The sequence below is a fragment of the Castor canadensis genome, chromosome 12, assembly GCF_047511655.1.
Source record: "Castor canadensis chromosome 12, mCasCan1.hap1v2, whole genome shotgun sequence".
Lineage (NCBI taxonomy): Eukaryota > Metazoa > Chordata > Mammalia > Rodentia > Castoridae > Castor > Castor canadensis.
In genome coordinates, this window is record NC_133397.1 from 74,625,130 (window position 1) to 74,652,090 (window position 26,961).

Here is a 26,961-nt window from a genome sequence, read left to right on the forward strand (position 1 = left end):
ACCTCACATAAGTGGAATCACGCAATATTTGTCCTGTGACTGGCTCATTTCACTTGGCTTAATGTCATCCAGGTTTATCCGTTATTGCATATGACAGGATTTCCTTTTTTTAGGGCTGATCCATATCCCATTGTATGTATACATTACATGCTCTTTATTCATTCATCCTTTCATGGATTTTTAGGTTGTTTCAACATCTGGGCTATTGTGAATACTGCTGTATTTACATGGGAGGACAGACATCACCTTAAGATTCTGAGTATAATTCTATGTATATGTGCCCAGAAGTGGATTGCTGAGTCATATAATAATTCTATTTTTTTGAGTTTTTAAAAAAATCTATTTCCCATAATGGATGTGCCATTTTATATTCCTGCTAGTATACAAGGGTCCCCTATCTCCGCATCCTTGCCAACACCTATTGTCTTTTTATTTTTGATAATAGCCATCTTAACAGATTTGAGGCAACATTACATTGTGGCTTTGGTATTCATTTCCCTGGTAATTCATGATGTTGAGGGTCTTTTCATATATTTGTTGGTAATTTGTGTGTCTTCTTTGGAGAAATGTCTACTCATGTCCCTATTCATTTTTAATAGGGTTGTTTGGCTTTTGTTATTGTAGGAGAAATTAAACCCTTATCATATAAAACCATATATAAAAATCAATTCAAAGTAGATCAAGAACTCAAACATAAAGGACTGGAGGTGTGGCTCAAGAAGTAGAGTGCCTGCTTTGCAAGTGCAAAGCCCTAAATTCAAGCCCCAATCCCACCAAAAAAATTAAACATAAGGCCTGAAATTGTGAACTCTCCAAAGAAAACATAAGGCAAACACTGTTTGCCTTGGCATTGATTTCTTGGACCTAAAAAAAGCACAGGCAACAAAAGCAGGACTATATCCAACTAAAAAGCGTTTGCATGGTGACAGAAAAGAAACTATCAACAGAGTAAAAACACAATCTAGGTGGCAGGGAAAAACATTTGCTCATAATTTGTCTGATAAGGACAAAAACCTAATTTTTAACTCCAAATTTAATCACACTTCTAAACAATAATGCTTTTTCTTTCTTTCTTTGCAATATTGCATTTTTAAAGACTCACCTTCAGTCTAGGTGCTGATGACTCACACCTATAATCCTAGCTACTTAGGAGGCTGAGATCTAGAGAATCACAGCTTGAGGCCAGCCTGCACAAATAGTTCACAAGACCCCATCTCTATCAATAGTTGAGCATGGTGGTGAGCCTATCATCACAAGCTGGGTTGGGAAACTGAGATTAGAATTAGGTTGCTGGGCAGCCTGAGCAAGAAAAGTTTGTGAGACTCCATCTCAGTGGAAAAAAGCTGGGTGTGGTGGTGCATGCCTGTCATTTCAGCAACAGCAGGAAGCTTAAAATAGAAGGTTCATTGTCCACGCCCGCCTGGAGAAAAAGGGAAACACTATTTTTAAAAAAAAATCACCTTTCAAATAAAAAAACCAGAGAAAAAACTTCCTTGAAATAAGAGCAAACACCCTCATAAATCTCCTCGATGGAATTTTGTCTTCAGAGCCCCAGAAGAAAGAAATGATCCCCTCAAAGAAAGTTCCTTTGCAGAATGGTGGCCCTGATCAGTGTTGGCATGAGTGAAAATCCAGCAGTAGAGCAAGACCCTCAGAAACACCACTCTCCTTTAATAAAGAAGTCACAATTTAGGTGAAAATCAGGAGTTAAAGCTGTCCAAAGTAAAGAAACTGTCAAAATATCCCTATTTGCAGACGACATGATCCTATACCTTAAAGACCCAAAAAACTCTACTCAGAAGCTTCTAGACATCATCAATAGCTATAGCAAGGTAGCAGGATATAAAATCAACATAGAAAAATCATTAGCATTTCTATACACTAACAATGAGCAAACGGAAAAAGAATGTATGAAAACAATTCCATTTACAATAGCCTCAAAAAAAATCAAATACCTAGGTGTAAACCTAACAAAAGATGTGAAAGACCTCTACAAGGAAAACTATACACTTCTGAAGAAAGAGATTGAGGAAGACTATAGAAAGTGGAGAGATCTCCCATGCTCATGGATTGGTAGAATCAACATAGTAAAAATGTCTATACTCCCAAAAGTAATCTACATGTTTAATGCAATTCCCATCAAAATTCCAATGACATTCATCAAAGAGATTGAAAAATCTACTGTTAAATTTATATGGAAACACAAGAGGCCACGAATAGCCAAGGCAATACTCAGTCAAAAGAACAATGCAGGAGGTATCACAATACCTGACTTCAAACTATATTACAAAGCAATAATAATAAAAACAGCATGGTACTGGCACAAAAACAGACATGAAGACCAGTGGAACAGAATAGAGGATCCAGATATGAAGCCACACAACTATAAGCAACTTATCTTTGACAAAGGAGCTAAAAATATACGATGGAGAAATAGCAGCCTCTTCAACAAAAACTGCTGGGAAAACTGGTTAGCAGTCTGCAAAAAACTGAAACTAGATCCATGTATATCACCCTATACCAAGATTAACTCAAAATGGATCAAGGATCTTAATATCAGACCACAAACTCTTAAGTTGATACAAGAAAGAGTAGGAAATACTCTGGAGTTAGTAGGTATAGGTAAGAACTTTCTCAATGAAACCCCAGCAGCACAGCAACTAAGAGATAGCATAGATAAATGGGACCTCATAAAACTAAAAAGCTTCTGTTCATCAAAAGAAATGGTCTCTAAACTGAAGAGAACACCCACAGAGTGGGAGAAAATATTTGCCAACTATACATCAGACAAAGGACTGATAACCAGAATATACAGGGAACTTAAAAAACTAAATTCTCCCAAAACTAATGAACCAATAAAGAAATGGGCAGGTGAACTAAACAGAACTTTCTCAAAAGAAGAAATTCAAATGGCCAGAAAACACATGAAAAAATGCTCACCATCTCTAGCAATAAAGGAAATGCAAATTAAAACCACACTAAGATTCCACCTCACCCCTGTTAGAATAGCCATCATCAGCAACACCACCAACAACAGGTGTTGGCGAGGATGCGGGGAAAAAGGAACCCTCTTACACTGTTGGTGGGAATGTAGACTAGTACAACCACTCTGGAAAAAAATTTGGAGGCTACTTAAAAAGCTGGACATCGATCTACCATTTGATCCAGCAATACCACTCTTGGGGATATACCCCAAAGACTGTTACTCTAGAGGCACCCGCACATCCATGTTTATTGCGGCACTATTCACAATAGCCAAGTTATGGAAACAGCCAAGATGTCCCACCACTGACAAATGGATTAAGAAAATGTGGTATCTATACACAATGGAATTTTATGCAGCCATGAAGAAGAACGAAATGTTATCATTCGCTGGTAAATGGATGGAATTGGAGAACATCATTCTGAGTGAGGTTAGCCTGGCTCAAAAGACCAAAAATCGTATGTTCTCTCTCATATGTGGACATTAGATCAAGGGCAAACACAACAAGGGGATTGGACTATGAGCACATGATAAAAGCGAGAGCACACAAGGGAGGGGTGAGGATAGGTAAGACACCTAAAAAACTAGCTAGCATTTGTTGCCCTTAATGCAGAGAAACTAAAGCAGATACCTTAAAGCAACTGAGGCCAATAGGAAAAGGGGACCAGGAACTAGAGAAAAGGTTAGATCAAAAAGAATTCACCTAGAAGGTAACACCCACGCACAGGAAATCAATGTGAGTCAATGCCCTGTATAGCTATCCTTATCTCAACCAGCAAAACCCCTTGTTCCTTCCTATTATTGCTTATACTCTCTCTACAACAAAATTAGAAATAAGGGCAAAATAGTTTCTGCTGGGTATTGAGGGGGGGAGCGGGAGGGGGTGGAGTGGGTGGTAAGGGAGGGGGTGGGGGCAGGGGGGAGAAATAAACCAAGCCTTGTATGCACATATGAATAATAAAAGAAAAATGAAAAAAAAAAATAAAGCTGTCCAAAAATATTTTTATTTAATTAGTCAGTGATCTGGTTAAAATGTCCAGGTTTTCTGATTATCAATGGAAATGCTACACTTAGAAATGAAAAGTATCACCTTTAACCAAGTCTCATTTTTAAGCAGAACAGTCTTTCCTGGAGATCACCATATAGTGGTTTAGAGTGTGTGCTTTCCTGAAGCAAATGTCTCCTCAAGTCTCATTTTGCTATCTCATAACTATGTGACTGCCATCAAGTTCCTTACCCTCTTGCTTGTCAGTTTTTCAAATGTAAAATGGCGGGAAAGAAAGAAGTCTTATAACAAAGTATTATGCTACTTAGTCACAGAATTATAAATTCTTTAAATTAGATGGTTTTAGCAAATGTCTACTCTAAACGTAATAGTAAAAGTATATATATATACAAGCTGATGTTGGAAATTCACTATGACTTTTTTTTTAATTTGTAGAGACTAAATGCCCTGGCTGCAACAGTTCGAGGCAGTCTTCCTAAATTACACAGAAACATTATAACTGCATTGATTACTATCGATGTACACGCAAGAGATATAGTCACTGAACTCGTTCAATCCAAGGTAAAAATTTCATTTAAATAAAGTCACATGCTTACTTCCAAAATTAGTGTGTCTAATGTGTACATCATCTATATCATTTATTTAGGTAGACAAAGCCGAATCCTTTGACTGGCAGAGACAACTGCGTTATTACTGGGATATAGACCTGGATAACTGTGTAGCTAGAATGGCACTTTCGCAGTATACTTATGGCTACGAATATTTGGGAGCATGCCCAAGACTGGTTATCACTCCTCTCACAGTAAGTTACTGGCCATAGGTTAATATTGACATGAGGACTTTTTTTTGTTTTTGTGGTTTTTGGTAATGCTGGGGCTTAAATTCAGGGCTTCACTTGCCTGCCACTTGAGCTATACGCCCAGGCCTTTTTACCTTCGTTTGTTTTTCAAATGGAGTCTCATGCTGTTGCTGAGGCTAGCCTCCTACCTCTGCCTCCCAAGTAGCTGGCTTGTTTTTTGAGAATTTCCTACTTCTGGCTTTATTTTTGAGAATTAGTGCTGCTAACATTTTTGCCTGTGCTGGCTTCTAATCATGATCCCATCTGCACTTCTCAAATAACTGAGATTACAGGCACAAGCCACTGCACCTGGTGACATGAGTGCTTTTTTTTCTCATTAACATTTTTCATTTAACATTGACATTTCAAAGGATTTGCTATGATGCATCTTTGTAAAGCAAAGATTTGCATTATTTAATTATGTGCATGGATCTTGAGTATATTTCAATTGCTTTAAAACCTTTCATGGAAATAGTGACCCTCCTCCTATAGAAAGGAAATTTCCTGTGAACTTGTTGCTAAATTCATTTCCCTTCAGTAATGACAATTTATTGATTTCTCCAGGATCGCTGCTATCTTTGCCTCATGGGAGCTTTGCAGCTTGACCTAGGGGGTGCACCAGCTGGTCCTGCTGGCACTGGGAAAACAGAGACTACCAAAGACCTAGCAAAAGCTCTTGCCATCCAGTGTGTAGTCTTTAACTGTTCGGATGGTTTGGACTACAAGGTACAGTTCCTTCATCTGCACACTCACATGCTTTATGTGGCTTTCTTGAATGACAGTGTGGGCTGGAGGTGTGGCTCAAGTGGTAGAGTGCCTGCTTTGCAAGTGCAAAGTCCTGAGTTCAAACCCCAGTCCCACCAAAAAAAAAAAAAATCTTGATTAACAACATGACATAACAAAATAAGAGAGTGATGGTGAATGAAGAAAAAAGTGGGGTAAGGAAGGTTAAAGTGGAGTAAATAGAGCAAAAAAGAGTCAAAAAACATGGTAGGCTGGGTAGACCAGGTGAAACTCAAGGCCAAGGGAGGTATTGTCAAATCGTGGAAAAATTTTAAAATCTATGCATGTCAGCAAGTAGAGAGAAGTGAGATGAAATACAAGATATAATGTCAGGGAAACCTAGGAACAAAAAAGTTTACAAGAGAAGATGAGCAATCCAAAGACTTGTAAACTGAGAGTAAAATATGCAAGAAGAAAACGTAAGGTCTTTCAATCCAGTGGTTCTCAAGCTTTTTGGTCATAGGACCCCTTCACACTCTTAAAAATTATTGACAGTTTACATCTGTTGTTATTTACCATATTAGAAATTAAAGCTGATATATTTTATGGATATTTGTTTTAAAATAGCAATAATAAGCCCATTATATATTTATATCAGAATGCTTTTGTGAAAAAGAAAACTTTCTAAACAACAAAAAAAAAATAGTGGCATCATTTTATATTTTTTAAGATCTCTAGAGGATCCAAGATGGCAATTAGGGTAGGGAAACAGAAATCCTAAGCTCAGTGACTCAAGAAGCCACCTTGAGATGTCTGAGCTACAATTGGGTAATTCTGATTGCTTCTAGCCAAAGTAATAACTGCCATCACATTAGGTGCACATAAAGTTCAAAGACTGACCCTTAAATCAGCCTTTAATTGCATCTAACAGCCACAAAAATCCCATGTAGCACAGCCAGCATGGCGTGTCTTGCCCTGGGAAAAAAGCCCCCTGGCCTCATCTCCTTTTTGTTTGTTTGTTTTCTGTTTCTTTTTTTTTTTCTTTTTTCTTTTTCCTCCCAACAAGCAGAAGACAGAACATCAATCAGATTCGAACTGTGCAACATCCTGGACCCCAACCCACGGAAAGCCTTCCTACGCTGGGCCATTTCTCCCTGCTAGCCAGTTCCAAAGCTGCTTGGATGAATCTGCAGCATGAACAGCAGAGGTGGGGGTGGAACACTGAACCTACCCAGGAGAACAGGAATAGGGCAAGGAGCCGAACTCTCAGTGCTGAATTGAATGAATTCATTGAATTCAGGAAAAGTAACAAAGGCTGAGAGCAGGGATGAGGTGAAAAGCCAACCTCCCAGAGGAGCCACTAACACCAAGCAGAAGTCAGGAGAGGTATAAAAGCTGAGAGTAGGGGTGGGGTGACAAGCCAGCCTCCCAAAGCAGGGCAAGTGGTGGATCCCAGAGCTGATCTCAAGAGACAGAAGGCAGTGTTCAAAACTAAATTGCCCCACTTTGCTGGGGGAGGAGCTGACCAAACAGAGTTGCACCTGAAGGGCAATGCAGTTGCCACCTGGTGAAAACAACAGCTCTGACCACCCTGCACGAACTGGCAGACTTACCTCATCTCCCAATTGCAACATACCCCATGGACAGAAGGAACCAAATATTATTCACAAGCCAGTCACCTGGTGAGACCACATCAGAGCTCCCACTTGAACTCATACCAGGATTGGACACTTAAGAAATAACTCCAGAACTTTTACCAAAAGACTGAACTTTTTGTTGTTCCTGTACCCAGTGGTTTTTTTTCCCTGTATTATTAATATCACCATCACTATTTTCTTATCCCTAGTCTTACTCCCTTCACTTTCCCTCCTTTTCCTGTGCTACAACCCATTGTTTTCCCTCCCAACTGCTCTTTCATCCCCTTCTCATACACACTCTCCCCTTGTCTTCACTTCCCCCTCCTATCTTCCCTCAACCTGTCACCACACTACCCCTCCCTCCTACATACTCACCACCCACTGAATAGCCTACTATACCAACTGTACACAACCCCAGTCCCCTGTAATCCCTGACAAAAGCACCCTCCACTACAATAGAAATACACCCAAACACACACAAGGGCCACAAAACCCAGCAGCCCCCATACCTCTTCCCCCACCCACCCACCCACCCTTTTTCCTGCTCCTTTTAGTGACACCTTTACCAATTACCCAAATTTCTATATCTAGCTTAATAACCATTATCCCCCCAACTCCCACTGTTTATAGATATTATCACCAAAGGGTTTTCTATATAATATGTAAGTAACTGGTATGGCATTGAACCTGTAAATTTGTTATTGCTAAATTACACCTCCAGGCCAAGGACAGAAAAAGCACATCAACCTAGCTAACAACCAGTCACAACACAGTAATTAAATCAAGGTAAAGAAAACAGAAATTAAAACCACCAATTAGCCTATCAAGAACATAGTTGCACAGCACAAAGTGGAGCAATGGGAAAAAGAAGAAGAGGTGGAAAACACTCTCCTCAAAAAAAAAAATAATAATAATAATAATTCAATATAGGATTCAGTGGGAAATGAAGAAAATGGATATCCAGTTTCTGACCCCAACAAAACAATGATAAATGTCACTGAGGAACCCAGTGACACCCACAAAAAATAAACCTCAAAGAGAAAATCTTGAAAGAAATCACTGAGAAATTCAGGGAGAAGATTCTAGACATGATTAACCAGAATGTACAAGATGCACTCATGAAATTTCAAGGCACCAAAAATAAAGAACATGAGAAGGCACACAAACAAATAAATGAATTTAGAGAGGACTTCAACAAACACCAAAGTGAAACAAAGCACACTATAAAAAAAAGAGATGTATGAATTAAAGATGACAACACAAAATATAAAAAAGAGGAGTTGAACAAAGATATGGAAAACCTTAGAAAAAGAATCAAACAGAAATCCTAAAAATAAAAAGTCCCTTTAGTCAAACAAAAAACACAGTTGAAGCCCACTCCAGCAGACTAGAACAAGTGGAAGATAGAATCTCAGAACTGGAAGATAAAATAGAAATTAAAGGAAAAAAAAAGCAGAAGAAATCTTAGTCAAACAACTCAAGAGCCATGCAAGAACTCAGTGATTCCATCAAAAGACCAAACCTGACAATCATGGGCATTGAAGAAGGAGAAGAGGTACAAGCCAAAGGGGTACATAATATATTCAATAAAATAATAACATAAAATTTCCTAGATCTCAAGAAAGTTTTGCCCATTCAGATACAGGAAGCCTCCAGGACACCAAAATAGAACTTGATCAAAACAGAACTTGATCTATTTTGACTTGATCAAAATAGAACTTCCCATGGCATATTATCATTAAAACAACAAGCACAGAGAACAAAGAATATTGAAGGCTGTAAGAAAAAAAAACAAATAACAATATAAAGGTAAACCCATCAAAATAACAGCTCTTATACACTCCAACACAGTAGTAGTGGGAGACTTTAATAACCCTCTATCACCAATAAATAAGTCATCCAAACAAAAAATCAACAAACAAATCCTAGAACTAAATGACACCATACATCAAATGGACCTAACTGATGGCTACAGAATATTTCATCCAACAACAACATAATATACATTCTTCTCAGCAGCCCATAGAACTTTCTCCAAAATTGATCATATCTTAGGGCACAAAGCAAGCCTCAGCAAATATAAGAAACCCCCTGCATTCTATCTGATCACAGTAAAATTAGAACTCAACAACAAAACAGCAGCAGAAACTGCACAAATATTTGGAGACTGAGTAACACATTGCTCAACAATCAGTGGGTCATAGAAGAATTAATAGAGGAAATCAAAAGGTCCCTGCAAGTTAATGAAAATGAAAACACCACAAACCAGAACCTATGTGACACAGCAAAGGCAGCCTAAGAGGAAAGTTTATAGCCATGAGTGCATATATATAAAAAATAGAAAGAACTCAAATAAATAATGCTACATCTCAAACTCATAGAAAAATACGAACAAGCAAAACCCAAAACAAGCAGGAGGGAAATAATAATAATAAAAAAGGGGCCAAAATTAATGAAATAGAGACCAAACAAAAACACACAATTGTGTGTCAATGCCCTGTATAGCTATCCTTATCTCAACCAGCAAAAACCCTTGTTCCTTCCTATTATAGCTTATACTCTCTCTACAACAAAATTAGAAATAAGGGCAAAATAGTTTCTGCTGGGTTTTGGAGGGGTAGAGGGGAGAGGGAGGGGGCGGAGTGGGTGGTAAGGGAGGGGGTGGGGGCAGGGGGGAGAAATGACCCAAGCCTTGTATGCACATATGAATAATAAAAGAAAAAAAAAACTAGGTGATGAGTTTAGGGGATTTAATTATGTTAAGCTGAACATGAGGAAAAATAGTTAATTTTGTTGTTCAAAAGTGATAAAAGAGTGCCAATTTCATATGGCCACTAAAGTGTATTATATACTTTACTTTTGCCTATGTATGGGTACTTCTATAACTGAAGGCATTTAAAAACTGAAAAAAAAAAACTCAATGAAACAAAAAGCTGATTCTTTGAAAAAATAAACAAGATTGACAACTCCCAGCAAATTTACTAAAATGAGGAGGTAAAAGAACCAAATTAGTAAAATCAGAAATGAAAAAGGGGACATAACAAAAAACACCACAGAAATCCAGGGAATCATAAGAGACTACTTTGAGAACTTATATTCCAATAAATTGGAAAATCTTGAAGAAATGGAAAAATTTCTAGGTACTTATGACCATCCAAAACTGAACCAAGAGGATATTAACCAATTAAACAGATCTAATGAAATTGAAGCTGCAATAAAAAGTCTCCCAGAAAAGAGCAGTCCAGGACCTGACAGATTCTCTGCTGAATTCTACCAGGCCTTTTCAGAAGAACTAATACCAACACTCCTTAAACTTTTCCATGAAATAGAAAGGAAAGGAACACTGCCTAACTCATTCTGTGAAGCAAGCATCACACTCATCCCAAAACCAGACAAAGACAAAAAAGAGAACTGCAGGCCAATCTCCTTAATGAACATTGATGCAAAAATCCTTAATAAAATAATGGCAAACTGAATCCAACAACATATCAGAAAGATCATTCACCATGACCAAGTCAGCTTCACCCAGGGATAAAGGGATGATTCAACACATGCAAGTCAATAAATGTAATATAGCACATGAATAGAAGCAAAGACCAAAAACCACAAGCCTTTGATAAGATTCAACACCATTTCCTGCTAAAAGCTCTAAGAAAACTAGGAATTGAAGGAATGTACTTCAACATTATAAAGACTATATATGACAAACCTATAGCCAACATCATACCTAATGGGGAAAAAATGAAACCATTTCCCCTAAAGTCAGAAACAAGACACAGATGCCACTCTCCCCACTCCTATTCAATATAGTCCTGGAATTCCTAACTAGAGCAAAAAGACAAAATGGAAAAATAAAAGGAATACAAATAGGTAAAGAAATAGTCAAAGTATCTCTATTTGCAGGTGACATGATCCTATACCTCAAAGGCTCAAAAAACTCCACCCAAAAACTCCTAGACATCATAAACAGCTTCTGCAATGTAGCAGAATACAAAATCAGCTTACAAAAATCAGTAGCTTTTCTATACACCAACAATGAACAAATTGAGAAAGAATATGGGAAAACAATTCCATTTACAATAGCCTCAAAAAAATCAAATACCTAGGAATAAACTTAGCAAAGGATGTAAATGACCTCTACAAGGAGAACTACAAACCACTGAAGAAAGAGATCAAAGAAGATTACAGAAGGTGGAAATATCTCCCATGCTCACGGATTGGCAGAATCAACATAGTAAAAATGGCTATACTACCAAAAGCAATCTACATGTTCAGTGCAATTCCCATCAAAATCACAATGATATTCATCACAGAGATTGAAAAATCTACCCTAAAGTTCATTTGGAAACACAAAAAACTGCAAATACCCAAGGCTATACTGAGCACAAAGAGCAATGCTGGAGGTATCATAACACCCAACCTCAAACTATACTACAGAGCCATAGCAGTAAAAACAGCATGGTATGGGCACAAAACATATATGAAGACCAGTGGAACAGAATAGAGGACCTGGACGTGAATCCACACAACTATGGCCACCTTATTTTTGACAAGGTGCCAAAAACATACGATGGAGAAGAGACAGCCTCTTCAACAAATGTTGCTGGGAAAAGTGGTTATCTGCCTGCAGAAAACTGAAACTACATCCATGCCTACCACATTGTGCTAGTATCAACTCAAAGTGGATTAAGGACCTTAATATCAGACCCAAAATCTTGCAGTTAGTACAGGAAAGAACAGGGAGTATTCTGGAAACAATAGGTATAAGCAAGGACTTCCTCAGTAGAGTTCTACTCCAGCAGCCCAACAACTAAGAGAAAGGATGGACAGATGGGACTACAGGAAACTAAAAAGCTTCTGCACAACAAAAGAAATGGTTTCTAAATTGAAAAGACCACCCACAGAGTGGGAGAAAATCTTTGCTAGCTATGCTTCAGACAAAGGACTGATCACCAGAATATACAGGGAGCTCAAAAAACTAAACTCCCCAACAATCAATGAATCAATAAAGAAGTGGGCAACTAAACTAAACAGAACTTTTTCAAAGAAAGAAGTCCAAATGGCCAAAAAACACATGAAAAAAAATGCTAACCATCCCTGGACATAAAGGAAATGCAAATCAAAACTGCACTAAGATTCCACCTCACTCCCGTTAGAACAGCCATCATCAAGAACACCACCAACAACAAATGTTGGCAAGGCTGTGGGGAAAAGGAATCCTCATACACTACTGGTGGGAATGTAAGCTAATACAACCACTTTGGAAAACAATACAGAGGCTCCTTAAAAAACTAAATATAGATCTGCTATAATCCAGCAATGCCACTCCTAGTGATATACCTGAAGGAATGCGACTCATGTTATTCCAAAGGCATCTGCACACCCATGTTTATTGCAGCACTATTCACAATAACCAAGCTATGGAAACAGTCTTAATGCCCCACTAGTGATGACTGAATTAAGAAAATATGGTATTTATGAACAATGGAATTTTATTCTACGTGAAACAAGCATGAAATTTTTTTATTCACAAATGGATGGAACTGGAGAACATCATCTTAAGCACAGTTAGTCAGGCTCAGAAGGCCAAAAATCACATGTTCTCCCTCATATGTGGTTTACAGGCCCAAAACAAATAGGTAAAGAAATAGTCAAATGAATGCATATAAAAACTATTACACAAGCACACACACACACACACGGAATATTACTCATCCATAAAGAATGAAATTGTTATTTTCAGGAAAATAAATGGAACTGGATGAGAGAGATAAGTCAAACTGAAAAGGCCAAATATCACATGTTCTTGCTCATTTGTGGAACCTGGACCTGAAACGATGAAGATGAAGATGATGATGATGATGATGGAACATGAATGTCAAAGGGGAACTGTCTGGGGGTGGATCGGCAGGAGTGGGGAGAGGGAAAAGAAAGGATACTGAGGGGTGAAAGTAATGAAAGTACCCTACATATATACATATGATGAAACCCACCAAACACTGTGAAAGAGGGTAAGGAGTGAACGTGTTCAATGTACACTTTACACATGTATGGAATTATCACAATGAAACCCTTTCATATTATTAGTGTATTATAATTGAAAATGAAATAATTTTAAAAACAAAAAAATGCCATAATCATGTCAGAGAAGAGACACAAACATAAACTGTATCCAAACCTCAAGAAATGATTGAGCAGCCCCTTCTCCTGGCTGACCCAAATAACTGTTGCATCTTTACCAATGACAGATTCAGGCAGACTGTTCTTCAGTCTCCTATATAAAGATTGTTACAATATGCATCACAGAATTGCCCCTGCTTTCTACCAACACCACATCCAGAGTATTTTGAGTTAATTTTTGTCTTCCAAAAAGATACTCAAGTCCTACTACCTAGTACCTGTAATATTACCTGATTTGGAGACAGAATAATTACAGATGTAATCTATTTACGATGATATCATACTGGAATTGGATGGGCCAATTCAACAGTTTGTGTCCTTATGAGAAGAGAGAAATGGAGATATAGCCTCAGAGAGATTAAGGTCATGTGAAGCAGAGATTAGAGTGGTGCAGTGCAAATTGAAGAACACCTCGGCCTGACTGTCAATACTCAGATCTAGAAGCAAGGAGTAATCCTCCCATAGAGATTTTGGAGTGAGCATGGCTTTACTGACATCTTGATTTCAGACTTCTAATTCCAGACCTATAAGATGATAACTTCCTATTGCTTTAAGCCACCCAGTTTGTAGAAATTTGTTATAGCAGTCCCAGAAAATTAATATACAGTAGAAAACTCTTCATTGAATCTTACCCCCAATTTCCTAAAGAAGCCTAAATTCCATAGTAATCCTTCCTAATGTTCTTTTGTCAAGACAACCCATGTTTTCTTCATGGCTCCCAGGCTCCCCAGAGTGTTTGTCTCCCTAGTTGGAACAACTCGCTCCAATTTCGTTTGATTGTAGTTGTGTTCCTTGGCTATCCTAGGCTTGTAGGCATTGACCTCTCCACTTTTGTTAAAAGGGAAGAATTAGAAACTACCTGACTTATAAAAGTATTTGTTACTCATTCACTAGAAGCATTCCTTTGTCCAAGATCAATATTAGGAATTGCTCCTTTGTTTGGCAGGCTGGAAGTTTTTGCATCCTGGGGCAACGCATCATAGTCCTGTTTGCTTTCGATGATAGCAGGGGTGCTGTTAACATCTACTGGGCTTTGTGTATGTGGCACATGACATGATGAATACAGCCTTAAGAGGGCTGAATTTCAAACCCTCACTTTGTTTTTCAGTTAAGCACAAACTGCACACAATCAGGGAGTGACAGAGTCATTTGTGCAGGCATGTTCTCAAGGAGATAAATTTTAACAAACAGCTTCTATCAAAGAGAAATATCTGGGATTTTCTTTGTCACTTCTTTCAAAATTTTCTATCCACAAGTACTCCTTGGGAAGCCTTCAGGTACCCTGGGAAGTATGCATACTCTAAGGCTAAAGATCATTGCTTTACAATACCTAAGAGTTCTTTAACTTTGTTGTCTAGAATACCAAGCTTGGATTCCAGCACATCCGTTTAATTTTTCTAATCTCAGCTACAGTATTATTAAGTTTCAAGGTCCGTTTCTTACTTCTTTTCAGGGCATCTTATTTTATTATAGGAGTGCAGTTTCCTCTCAAATTTATGGAGTCTAATTGGACTTTTAAAAATTCTCTTCTGCTTCCTAAATTATCTCCTTTTCTCTAGGGTTGCTCATTTAGTTCATTCTTCCTTCTTTTTCTGATTGTTGATTTTTCCTAAATATCTGTTAATCTTTATTTCTTGGTTCATTAGTTTGGTTGAAGGACTAAGTAAATTAGAGTGAGCAGCCTGTTTCCCCAAAATGTCCCTCCCTAAGTAAAAGAGCTGTTGTGAGCTCTGTGGGAGTATAGGAGTATGTGGACATGGAACAGCCAGGATACCCCTCTTAAATGACAAATAAGGATTTTCCTTCTAAATCTGTATGTTTTAGTTGATTTCACTCCTGGATGGAGTTTTTTTTTTAATTATTTTTTAATCTCGATGACTAAAGTAGAGGTCTAGAATCATCTTTCTTTTCTTGTCTCTGCTTTCTTTATCTCCCAGTTTAATGTCTTCTCCAACTGTCCTCCAATATCTCCCCTTTATCTATAAGGAAGTTCTTGCATTTTAACTGGGTAAGAGAAAGTCAGTGATGAAATCTCAAGAGCCCTGTTTATGCTACTTGGGTAGCAGGAGAGAAGAATAGAGAGAAGAGGGGCCCATAAACCTGATCTTTCCAGATGCTAATCTTTGGTTAATTCCCAAATATTGCCTAGGTCCTATGTCTGCTTTCCTTGTGTACTGATGCTGGGTTTAGAGTTTCTTGGAGGCCCCACTGAAGGATATTTCTGCGCTCTTTTTGCTTTGGGGATGCATTTTTTCCCTTCTCAGTTGAGCAGTCTGTTTCCACATACTTTCCATCTTCTGGCATTTGTTTGGTTTTGGTTTTTTTAATCAAAACTCTCTTCGTGCTGCTGATTTTCCTTTCCATTATGTTTTTTTAATCAAACAGGCACAAGTTCTGAATATAGAAACAGAAACGGAAACACATGTGTGTACACACACACACTCCTGTCTTTCTGTGATTTGTGGAATTGTAGAAAGGATAGCAATATAGGCTCAGTTGACTTCCTTGAGACAGAAAAAGCATTAGGTCTATTTTTAGATACAGATACATAGTATAATGCAACGCTGTGTAAATGCTTAACCAAAAACTCAAGTCTCCAAAGACATTATACACTTTACATGGTTATAAGTACATACTCATTTCCCTTGACCATTAGGATTCTGCTGAGGAATAAGTCAAGAACTACGACTTAACCTGTGCAGCCGTGTCTCCCACTCAGAAGTTTTCCTGTGCTGCCTACCACTGAGAGCACTTTCCGAAGATAATGAAAGTTTCCATTAATAAAAATTTTCCAAGATTTTTTTAAGTCCTTAGGTTTGTCTCTCCATGTGTTGGATTCTTTGAGAATATGTTGAGTATTTGCAGAGGTCTGAGATGAGTGGATGTTATGAAAAAGGAGAATTGGACATCTTATCATTTTATTTAAAAACAAAAAATTCAAATCACTTAAGAGAAGCAAAATAGTATTGCCTCTTGATGAAAGGTGCTTACTTCTAATGTATAATACAGTAGCTATAATATTCATGGTAATAATCATATAAAACTATTGCTTATTTGCAGATACCAACTTTTTTCTCTAATATTTAAGTTCAAAATTTAACATTTTTTTAAAATCTTTTTTGCATTCTGGAATTGGAACCCAAGGCTTTGTGCATGCTAGGGAAGCACACAACCACTGAGCTATACTCCAGTCCAAAATTTAACTTTTGAAGGAGATAAATTATACAATCCAAAACTGAATGTCTTTGTTTTTATTTCAGATGATGGGACGCTTCTTCAGTGGCTTGGCACAGTCAGGGGCCTGGTGCTGCTTTGATGAATTCAATCGAATTGACATAGAAGTTTTGTCAGTCATTGCCCAGCAACTTATCACAATCAGGAACGCCAAAGCCGCAAAGGTAAGACATCAGGCAGCTGTCTATCAAGGTAGCTTTTCTCAAACTGGTAATTCATTCAGCATGTTGCATTTTAGAAAGAACAGTGCTAACTTTAACCTGTAAATTCCACGTTTTCAGAATAACTGATGAATGCTACAACAACACGACTTATTTGAGTAAATTAATTCCTCATCCAAACAAAACAGAGAGCAACTGTTCTGTCCTGGGACTTGAGGATGCAGAGGCTGTGTAACTCAGTCCCTGCCTTCTACTATTCTTCTTACCCCCAACAAACACATACACAAACACACATGCACACACACACACTGTCCCTCTGTCCTCCACCTCCTGTTTTCCTCCTCATCTTTGTTCTCTTTGCCTTTGACATTCATTTACCTGCTCTCTTTCTTTATACTGCCTCTTTTGGACTCCACCATCTTCATCATGGCCTCCAGGTTTCACCTAGTACTGGTGGAAAAATAGAGAGGAGTCCTGAGGAACTGGAGAGTGTCTTTCTCTTTGTAACTCAATGAACTGGAAAACTCAAGGAGTGTAAGGTCAAATGAACATACTGAAGTGATCTTATTATTTAACATATGTTTTAGTGCCATGAGATCAATTTCCTGGAGAAGAGGTTTTGTACATGGAAGCCTTTGGCAGTGAAGGATGGAACCAGGTCCCCAACCACTCTTTGTTGACCTATGCAAACCAGCCTGCCCTAAGTCCCCCATTATTCCATTGGCCCCTTTGATAACAGCCCTAGACTTCCTTATGCTCTATCAATAAGGTTCATTCTGGCATAGCAGGGGGCCTCTGTGCTCAACTTTAGCTCTGGGACAGGAGACATTCTCATTAAAAGGTACCCTGAAAAAGAGTTATTAAGTATTTTGATGACCACCTCTGCAAAAAAGCCAATTACAGAACAAATAAAAAGAAAGCAGGAATTAGATTTTAACGAGATGCTAAATGTGGTACTTATTTAACACTTATTTCATCTTTTAATCAGACCTTCATGAAATACATCACACATTAGTAATATTAAAGGTGAAGAGGATCAAAGAAGTTTAAAAATGTTTCTATAGATTCCATAGAACCAAGATTCTCACCTCAATCTATGTCACCGTAAAGTCTGAGCTCCTTCAACTGCACTCTTCCTGCTTCTCACATACTATGGGGAGATCTGTATTAAATGCAACGACATCTAGATATAATTTGTAAATCACTAACCTCTTACTGAGTCATACAGTAACTGCAAAGCTGGAAAGTAATGGGCCAGAGAACAAAGAGAACAGAGGTGGGATTGAAGCATTGCCAACTATAGTGCAGCTGTGTGAGGTAAAAGGAAAGTAGGAGGACTCTGAGGTTAACCAACCTCATACTCAAGCTGCCAGTGGCCAGATGAGATCTTGGGAATGTGCTATACCCTGCAATAGATGAAGAAACTAAAGACAGAAGCAGGAGTTTGAACAACACAAGCAGCCATTTATCAGCAGCAGTATTGGTCTCTACTTGCACAATCCATCATATTCTCCTTCCAGCTATGACACATGGCCCCAGCTTCACCCTGGTCTTCCCCTGTATTCCCCTGTCTACTGTAGCACAGTCATCCAATGGCCCAACTAGGAATCTTGAATTTGCCTCTGTTTTCTCTCATCACAAGCAACCCAGAATCTGAACTGTCACCAGATTATATTAATTAGATATTCTAGTGCCTCACCTTCTCATTTATGCCTCTTGGATTCTGGCTGTCATAATCTCCCCAAGGACAATTCCTTACTGATCTCCCTGTCCTTAGTTTGCCCACTCATAATCTTTGATCCTATCACTCTGCTTAAAATTCTTCAATGTTTCCCCAAAACAATGGGACAAAAGCTGAATTCCTTAGCTTAGTGTGTAAGACTCCTATTTATTAACTGAAATGCCCTCTTCATTCTTCAGGTCTCATACAGGCTCCTTGCCCTCCTCCCCCCACCAGGCTTTTTACACATCTTCGCTGAAGCATCTTTTGCATTGAACAGTCACAGTGTCCAAGTCTGACCACACACAACCATCCTAAGAGCTTCTCTAGGACTCAAGAATGAGACTCCTTCAGCTATGTGCCTCCATGGCTAACCCTATAGCAGGACTCAACAAATATCTGCTGTTGAATGAAATTGAAGGGATAATACTAAAGATGGTGGCAGTGGGACCTCAACCACTAAGAATTTCTTAGGGACTACCAGAAAGTGGGAGTGGAGGTGTTTCAGTGACCATCAAGTCTAAGTTGAGTTGAAGAGTCTTAGCAAAAGATGTTGAGGCCAAGAAGATGTCAGGACTGGGCCAAGAAGGAAGAGACAAATTGGGCAAGGCAAAGGCAGGGAAGCAGACAGCAGGAAACACTGAACCCAGAAGATGCTGGAAGTAAGTAGGTAGAATCAGGAGAGAAATGCTCCCTATTTTCCAAAGTAGAATTCAGTAGTCTTTGCTTCAATGCTCCTTACATGAATCTTGTAGTCAAGTAATAGTTATGTAAAGGAACTTACCAGTGTCCAGAAAAGTGTTAATTTATACTTTCTCTTTAAATAGCTCTTTAGATTCATGTTCGAAGGACGGGAAATAAAGTTGGTTATGACTTGTGCAGCTTTCATCACAATGAATCCTGGATATGCAGGCAGGACTGAATTGCCAGATAATTTGAAAGCTCTGTTTAGACCATTTGCAATGATGGTTCCAAATTATGCTCTGATTGCAGAGGTAAGCTTATCAAAAAGCAAAATTTTAAGCACAGTTTATTTTATTTATCATTTAGTTCTCTCAAGGTAAAAGGTTTCTTTTATGAATTCATCCTAGTAATGGTTGCACATTATTGTTTGCTTTTGAGTATGGATATAATTGTTATCATGTAGAGTACTTAATTCTGCTTTTTTTTTACTGCTATAGCCATAATATTCCAAGTGGTATCTAGAGTATAATAGACCCCTAAAACTGAGAAAAATCAGTGAGATTAATTAACCACTTAACTGGGATTGGTCAGTTACTCTCTAGAAGCTAAATTGTCAAAATTAGTCTTTAGAACACTGTATTATTCTTACTTTTCTTTGACCATAATTTTTTATTAGAGTCAAGGAATGATGGGCAAAAGCAGTATTAATCACTATGGTTATGAGAAAAGGGATTGGTTCCTAACTCTGTAACTACTTAATAAGAAAACAGTAATAAATAATTTTTGTTATATTTCTTTCTATCTCTATCAAGGCCTCTTTCTATTTAAACTGCTTTTGTTCCTGCATACAAGCTAAGAACCAGTGTACATAAATTTTATACATATTTCTCAAGGCACTTTTTATTGAGGTATAGTTTTTTTTTTTCTTTGCTGACTGGGATTTGAATTCAGGGCCTCACACCTGGCACTCTACCACTTGAGCCACTCTGCCACCCAAGGGATAGTTTATATACAATAACTGCACAACTCATAAGGGTACACCTCAGTAAATTCCTACATGTGTATTCATCTGTCTGATAAACAAGACCAAAATATAGGGCATTTACTGGACTCCAGAAGGCCCCTTGTACTCAGCACTGCATTTCCTGTTAAGGGACATTACCCCTTTTTGCATCAGTATCTCAAAAATCACAGGTTACTCCTATGGCTAGTAAACTCCTTTGATAACAGCTAATTTTAAATATTTTTCTATGCGAAGTAAAAGTAATTAAGATTAGAACAGGCCCTATCAAGTCTAATCATTGCAAGAATTACAACTTACATTACTGTAGTGCTGTGGTCTCCAAATACCTTCTGTGGGCATGGGCAGAGTGAGACAATTAAGATAGGTGGTCTTCACCTTTGATTCTCTCTATAGGCAGAGACAATAATGACTTGCTCATTGTCCCAAGCTGATAGAAAGCAAGTGGGTTTAGAACTCAGTCCAATATTCTATTCACATTTCATGTTTTGTCCTGTTGTTATATTACTTAGTACTCAAATGGACAAACTTAAAAGTCCAATCTTCTGTGTACCGTCCTGTTTTTATTACAGATTGAGTGGTCAGAATCTATCATCAGTAAATAGTTTTTAATCTAATCATGTTTAATAATACATTTGACAACCTCATACAAAAGAAGAGAATATGAGATAGGAATTATTCCAGAAAATCCAGGACACAAGTACTATATTCCTATAGCATAATACTAACAGGCATGATCAAGAGATGTGGGAGATCTGCTTATAATTGTAGGAACCAAGGCAAATGCTCTAAGCTCATCTTGAGGTCCTCTTCTAGAAAATTCAATGTTGTTTTCTATAGTTCTTAAACTGTGGAGCTAGAGGAGCAGCATCTCACATGGCAATATTTGGCATTATTGGCCAGAATACCTTTTTAAAAGGTATTCTTTCTTTTTCATTAATGTAACTTAATTATACAAAGAGGTTTCATTGTGATTTTCACATACATGCATATAATATACTTGTTCAAATTCACTCCTCTATTACTCATTTTTTGACATTTTTATTAGCACATATTAGCTGTGGGGGGTTCATTGTACTATTTCCATATATGCTTACAATGCACCTTGGTTAGATTCATCTCCACCATTCTCTCTTATCCTCTTCTCCCCCTACATAAAACTGCTTCAACAGGTTTCATTGTTCTGTTTTCATACAAGTATATAAAATACTTCAACCATATTTGCCCTCTCTATTCATCATCCTCCTTCTCATTATAGAACATGTCTGTTATAGTGGGACTGTTTGACGAGACCAAGGGGAGGAGAGAGAGGAAAAAGGAATGATAGAGTGAATAATATCAAAACACATTGCATCTGCATAGGAAGATGGCACAACAAAATACATCAGTAAATATTTTTAATCACCTACAATGTGCAGAGCATTGAGTTAATCAGTAACAATGAAGCAGTAAACAAAACAGTCACCAGTAAGAAGTCTTTGCATCATTTCAAATCCTACTTTTGAGGCCAACGACAGTGTTTGGGAAAGATTTTGAGTAGAAGGAAGAGTGTACTGCCACTTCCATTGTCAGAAACACTAGGCTTCATCCACTAAATTTAGCCAAGGATGCAGAAATTTCTTAGGAGCAAAGAAATCCCTCTAGGGCAGACGAAAGGCTACAAATCTTTTCATGGCTTCCTGTAACTCCTAGGGAACCTAAAGGAAGAAGGTAGGAATCCTGTCACAGGTTGGTTTTGTCATCAGACTAGAGAAGTTCAATTCTTGCTTTTGTACTCAGGATTTATTATACCATCCAACCTCCATGAGAACATTTTTATAAATTGGACTCTGCTTGTCCTTGAACCAAATGTCACCAAGACCACACCTTCATCTACAGAGAAAAATCAGAATCAGTGCCCAGGTATTGTGTACAGTATTCTTCCTGCTACCTTCCTGTGGCACAGAAAAGTCTTTTCTCTTCTTTCTTTATATCTCTTTATTAAGTGATATGACAATATGGAAACACATGATGCTAGAGTTGATTCTAAATACATTGGTATCCTGCCAGTGTGTTATCAGCACTATAAGAAGAATTGCATTATATTTTTTCTATTCTAGGTAATTCTATATTCTGAAGGATTTGAATCCAGTAAAGTATTAGCAAGAAAGATGACTCAGATGTATAAGCTCTGCAGTGAACAGCTCTCGCAGCAGGATCACTATGACTTTGGCATGAGAGCTGTGAAGTCTGTACTGGTCATGGCAGGGTAAGAAACCAAAGTGGTAAAAAGCGAAATTCCAAGTCATGTAATCAAATGCATTAAATTCATAAAATGCTCTTAGAGCAAAGTTTCATCCATAGTAAGTGCCTAATAAATGTTAGCTGCTGCCTTTGCCAGCATTCCTCCTTTGACACACCCATGACACAGTGACAGTTCTTCAGCAAATTCCATTATGGTTGCCCTCAGCCTGAACCTAAACCTAACTAGGCTTTAGCTAACTTTCATTTCCCCTTAATTCCTCACATACATTGAATTTTATTGTACCAAAGACTTTCCCACCATCAGATAGGATGACTAGACTTAAAAGACACACAGTCTGAGGTGCATATACACAGTAAGATGAATCATACATGTTGCCTAAAAAAGCCTTGAGAATTAAAAGAAGCTTCATCATTCCATTTACAGTTCAGGCTTATGTCATATACTCTGTCTTTACAGTTGTAGTTCAAGACTAAGCTCCTTTCTAGTTTTTATCAAAGCAAGAATCTCTCCTCTTTCAGGCCCCAACTTTTTTCTTTACGATTTCATAGCTACTTGAAACTACTGTATCTGTGATCCCCAGCTTATCCCATCTATGAAGGAATCTCTTTCCTCAGTCTTCCTCTCAGGCCATGACTCACTGACAAGCTCAGCACATCCAGCATACCTGTTGCTTGGCTCCTGTGGCCTTGCACAAATCTCCTGCCCTCTATTCTCTGTTTTTTCTTTTAACCTCCTTAATTCAGTGTGTCTCCTTTTTGTAGAATTTCCATTTAAGGATAAGGGAACTAAGAATTTCATAGACATTTGCACTCACAGAACACAACTGTAACCCAATGCGCAAGACTGACAAGTGTGCAGTCATCTATACCATGTGGTAGGGACAACAATAGGACTGTGCCAAAGGTTCCATGTTCACTGGAGAGCCAGGTAGAGGAAACAGTAACTTTCTGGAGAAAGAAATAACTGAGCTGGGATGTTGTTGTTGTTTTGGGGCTTGAGGGGGTTTTTTTGGTGGTACTAGGATTTGAACTCAGGGCTTCATGCTTGCTGGGCAGGCACACTATCACTTGAGCCACTCCACCAGGCCTTTTTTGTGTTGGTTATTTTCAAGATGTTCGTTTCACTCTCCTCAAGCCTGTGTAGACAGTGCAGGATTTGTCCCTGTGCTGTGACAGAGGTGGATACTGAGCATGCAAGGGAAAGTGATTTTCTCCCTCCAGATAGAAATCTTGAGGGGTGGAAATGTTCAACAACTTTCTACACGCAGAATCCTGACCCACAGTTTTGTTTTCTTTTTTTTTTTATTCATTTATGTGCATACAATGTTTGGGTCATTTCTCCCCCCTGCCCCCACCCCCTCCTTTACCCCCCGCCCCCTCCCTCTCCCCCGCACCACCTAACTACCTGGCAGAAACTATTTTGCCCTTATCTCTAATTTTGTTGTACAGAGAGTATAAGCAATAATAGGAAGGACCAAGGGTTTTTGCTAGTTGAGATAAGGATAGCTATACAGGGAGTTGACTCACATTAATTTCCTGTGAGTGTGTGTTACCTTCTAGGTTAATTCTTTTTGATCTAACCTTTTCTCTAGTTCCTGGTCCCCTTCTCCTATTGGCCTCAGTTGCTTTAAAGTATCTGCTTTAGTTTCCCTGCCTTGAGGGCAACAAATGCTATCTGGTTTTTTAGGTGTCTTACCTATCCTCACCCCTCCCTTGTGTGCTCTCGCTTTTATCATGTGCTCAAAGTCCAATCCCCTTGTTGTGTTTGCCCTTGATCTAATGTCCGCATATGAGGGATAACATACGATTTTTGGTCTTTTGGCCCAGGCTAACCTCAGTCAGAATGTTGTTCTCCAGTTCCATCCATTTACCAGCAAATGATAACATTTCGTTCTTCTTCATGGCTGCATAAAATTCCAATGTGTATAAATACCACATTTTCTTAATCCATTCGTCAGTGGTGGGGCATCTTGGCAGTTTCCATAACTTGGCTATTGTGAATAGTGTTGCAATAAACATGGATGTGCAGGTGCCTCTGGAGTAACCTGTGTCACAGTCTTTTGGGTATATTCCCAAGAGTGGTATTGCTGGATCAAATGGTAGATCAATGTGTATCTTTTTAAGTAGCCTCCAAATTTTTTTCCAGAGTGGTTGTACTGGTTTACATTCCCATCAACAGTGTAAGAGGGTTCCTTTTTCCCCACATCCTCACCAACTTCTGTTGTTAGTGGTGTTGCTAATGATGGCTATTCTAACAGGGGTGAGGTGGAATCTTAGTGTGGTTTTGATTTGCATTTCTTTTATGGCTAGAGATGGTGAGCATTTTTTCATGTGTTTTTTGGCCATTTGAATTTCTTCTTTTGAGAAAGTTCTGTTTAGTTCACTTGCCCATTTCTTTATTGGTTCATTAATTTTGGAAGAATTTAGTTTTTAAGTTCCCTATATATTCTGGTTATCAGCCCTTTGTCTGGTGTGTAGCTGGCAAATATTTTGTCCCACTCTGTGGGTGTTCTCTTCAGTTTAGAGACCACTTCTTTTGATGAACAGAAGCTTTTTAGTTTTATGAGGTCCCATTTATCTATGCTATCTCTTAGTTGCTGTGCTGCTGGGGTTCCATTGAGAAAGTTCTTATCTATACCTACTAATTCCAGAGTATTTCCTACTCTTTCCTGTATGAACTTTAGAGTTTGGGGTCTGATATTAAGATCCTTGATCCATTTTGAGCTAATATTGGTATAGGGTGATATACATGGATCTAGTTTCAGTTTTCTAACCAGTTTTCCCAGCAGTTTTTGTTGAAGAGGCTGTCTTTTCTCCATCGTATATTTTTGGCGCTTTTGTCAAAGACAAGTTGTTTATAGTTGTGTGGCTTCATATTCAGGTCCTCTATTCTGTTGCATTGGTATTTATGTCTGTTTTTGTGCCAGTACCATGCTGTTTTCTTTGTAATATAGTTTGAAGTCGGGTATCGTGATACCCAAAGCATTGTTCTTTTGACTGAGTATTGCCTTGGCTATTCGTGGCCTCTTGTGTTTCCATATAAATTTCACAGTAGATTTTTCGATCTCTTTAATGAATGTCATTGGAATTTTGATGGGAATTGTATTAAACATGTAGATTACTTTTGGGAGTATAGAAATTTTTACTATGTTGATTCTACAAATCCATGAGCATGGGAGATCTCTCCACTGTTGTATAGTCTTCCTCAATCTCTTTCTTCAAAAGTTTATAATTTTCCTTGTAGAGTTCGTTCATATCCCTTGTTAGGTTTACACCTAGGTATTTGATTTTTTTTGAGGCTATTGTAAATGGAATTGTTTTCATATATTCTTTCTCAGTTTGTTCATTATTATTGCATGTTTTTTGTCTTTACTTTTGTTGTTGAGTTCTAGTTTTATTGCATTGTGATCAGATAGAATGCATGGTATGATTTCTATTTTCTTATATTTGCTGAGGCTTGCTTTGTGCCCTAGGATATGATCTATTTTGGAGAAGGTTCCATGGGCTAATGAGAAGAATGTATATTGTGTAGAAGTTGGATGAATTGTTCTATAGACATCAAGTAGGTCCATTTGATCTATGGTATATTTTAGATCTAGGATTTCTTTATTGATTTTTTTGTTTGGATGACCTATCTATTGATGATAATGGGGTGTTAAAGTCTCCCACAACCACTGTGTTGGCGTTAATATATGCTTTTAGGTCTTTCAGGGTTTGTTTGATGAAATTGGGTGTGTTGACATTGGGTGCATACAGGTTGATGATTATTATTTCCTTTTGGTCTATTTCGCCTTTTATTAGTATGGAATGTCCTTCTTTATCTCGTTTGATCAATGTAGATTTGAAGTCTACTTTGTCAGAGATAAGTATTGCTACTCCTGCCTGTTTTCGGGGGCCATTGACTTGGTAAATCTTTTTCCAGCCTTTCATCCTAAGCCTATGCTTATTTCTGTCAGTGAGATGGGTCTCCTATAAGCAACAAATTGTTGGATCTTCCTTTTTAATCCAGTTCATCAAACGTTGCTTTTTGATGGGGGAATTAAGTCCATTAACATTAATTGTTAGTACTGATAGGTATGTGGTGATTCCTGTCATTTAGTTGTCTTAGTTGTTTGAAGGTTTGATTGCGTGTACCTAAGTTGAGGTTATGCTCTACTATCTTGCTTTTTCTTTTCCTGTAGTTTGGTGCTGCCTGCCCTTTCATGGTTATGTTAGGTTTCACTTTCTCTGTGCAGAATCCCTTGAAGAGTCTTGTATAGTGGTGGCTTTGTGGTTACATATTGTTTTAGTTTCTGCTTATCATGGAAGACTTTTATAGCTCCATCTATTTTGAATGATAGTTTTGTTGGGTAGAGTATCCTGGGGTTGAAGTTATTTTCATCCAGTGCCCAGAAGATCTCACCCCAAGCTCTTCTTGCTTTTAATGTTTCTGTTGAGAACTCTGCTGTGATTTTGATGGGTTTACCTTTGTATGTTATTTGTTTTTTCTCTCTTTACAGCCTTCAATATTCTTTCCCTAGTTTCTGAACT

The 26,961-nt window shown here is 38.1% G+C and overlaps 1 protein-coding gene across 1 annotated transcript in view; it reads left to right on the forward strand.

The window, feature by feature from the left end:
- Dnah6 (dynein axonemal heavy chain 6) overlaps positions 1-26,961 on the forward strand; it is a 260,955-nt gene that overhangs the window by 107,473 nt on the left and 126,521 nt on the right. Inside the window, exons 27-32 of the mRNA XM_074050092.1 lie at positions 4,425-4,550; positions 4,636-4,791; positions 5,392-5,553; positions 16,628-16,765; positions 19,310-19,477; positions 22,287-22,435. Of these exons, the coding sequence (XP_073906193.1) occupies positions 4,425-4,550; positions 4,636-4,791; positions 5,392-5,553; positions 16,628-16,765; positions 19,310-19,477; positions 22,287-22,435 (899 nt within the window). The remainder of the gene's footprint in view (positions 1-4,424; positions 4,551-4,635; positions 4,792-5,391; positions 5,554-16,627; positions 16,766-19,309; positions 19,478-22,286; positions 22,436-26,961) is intronic.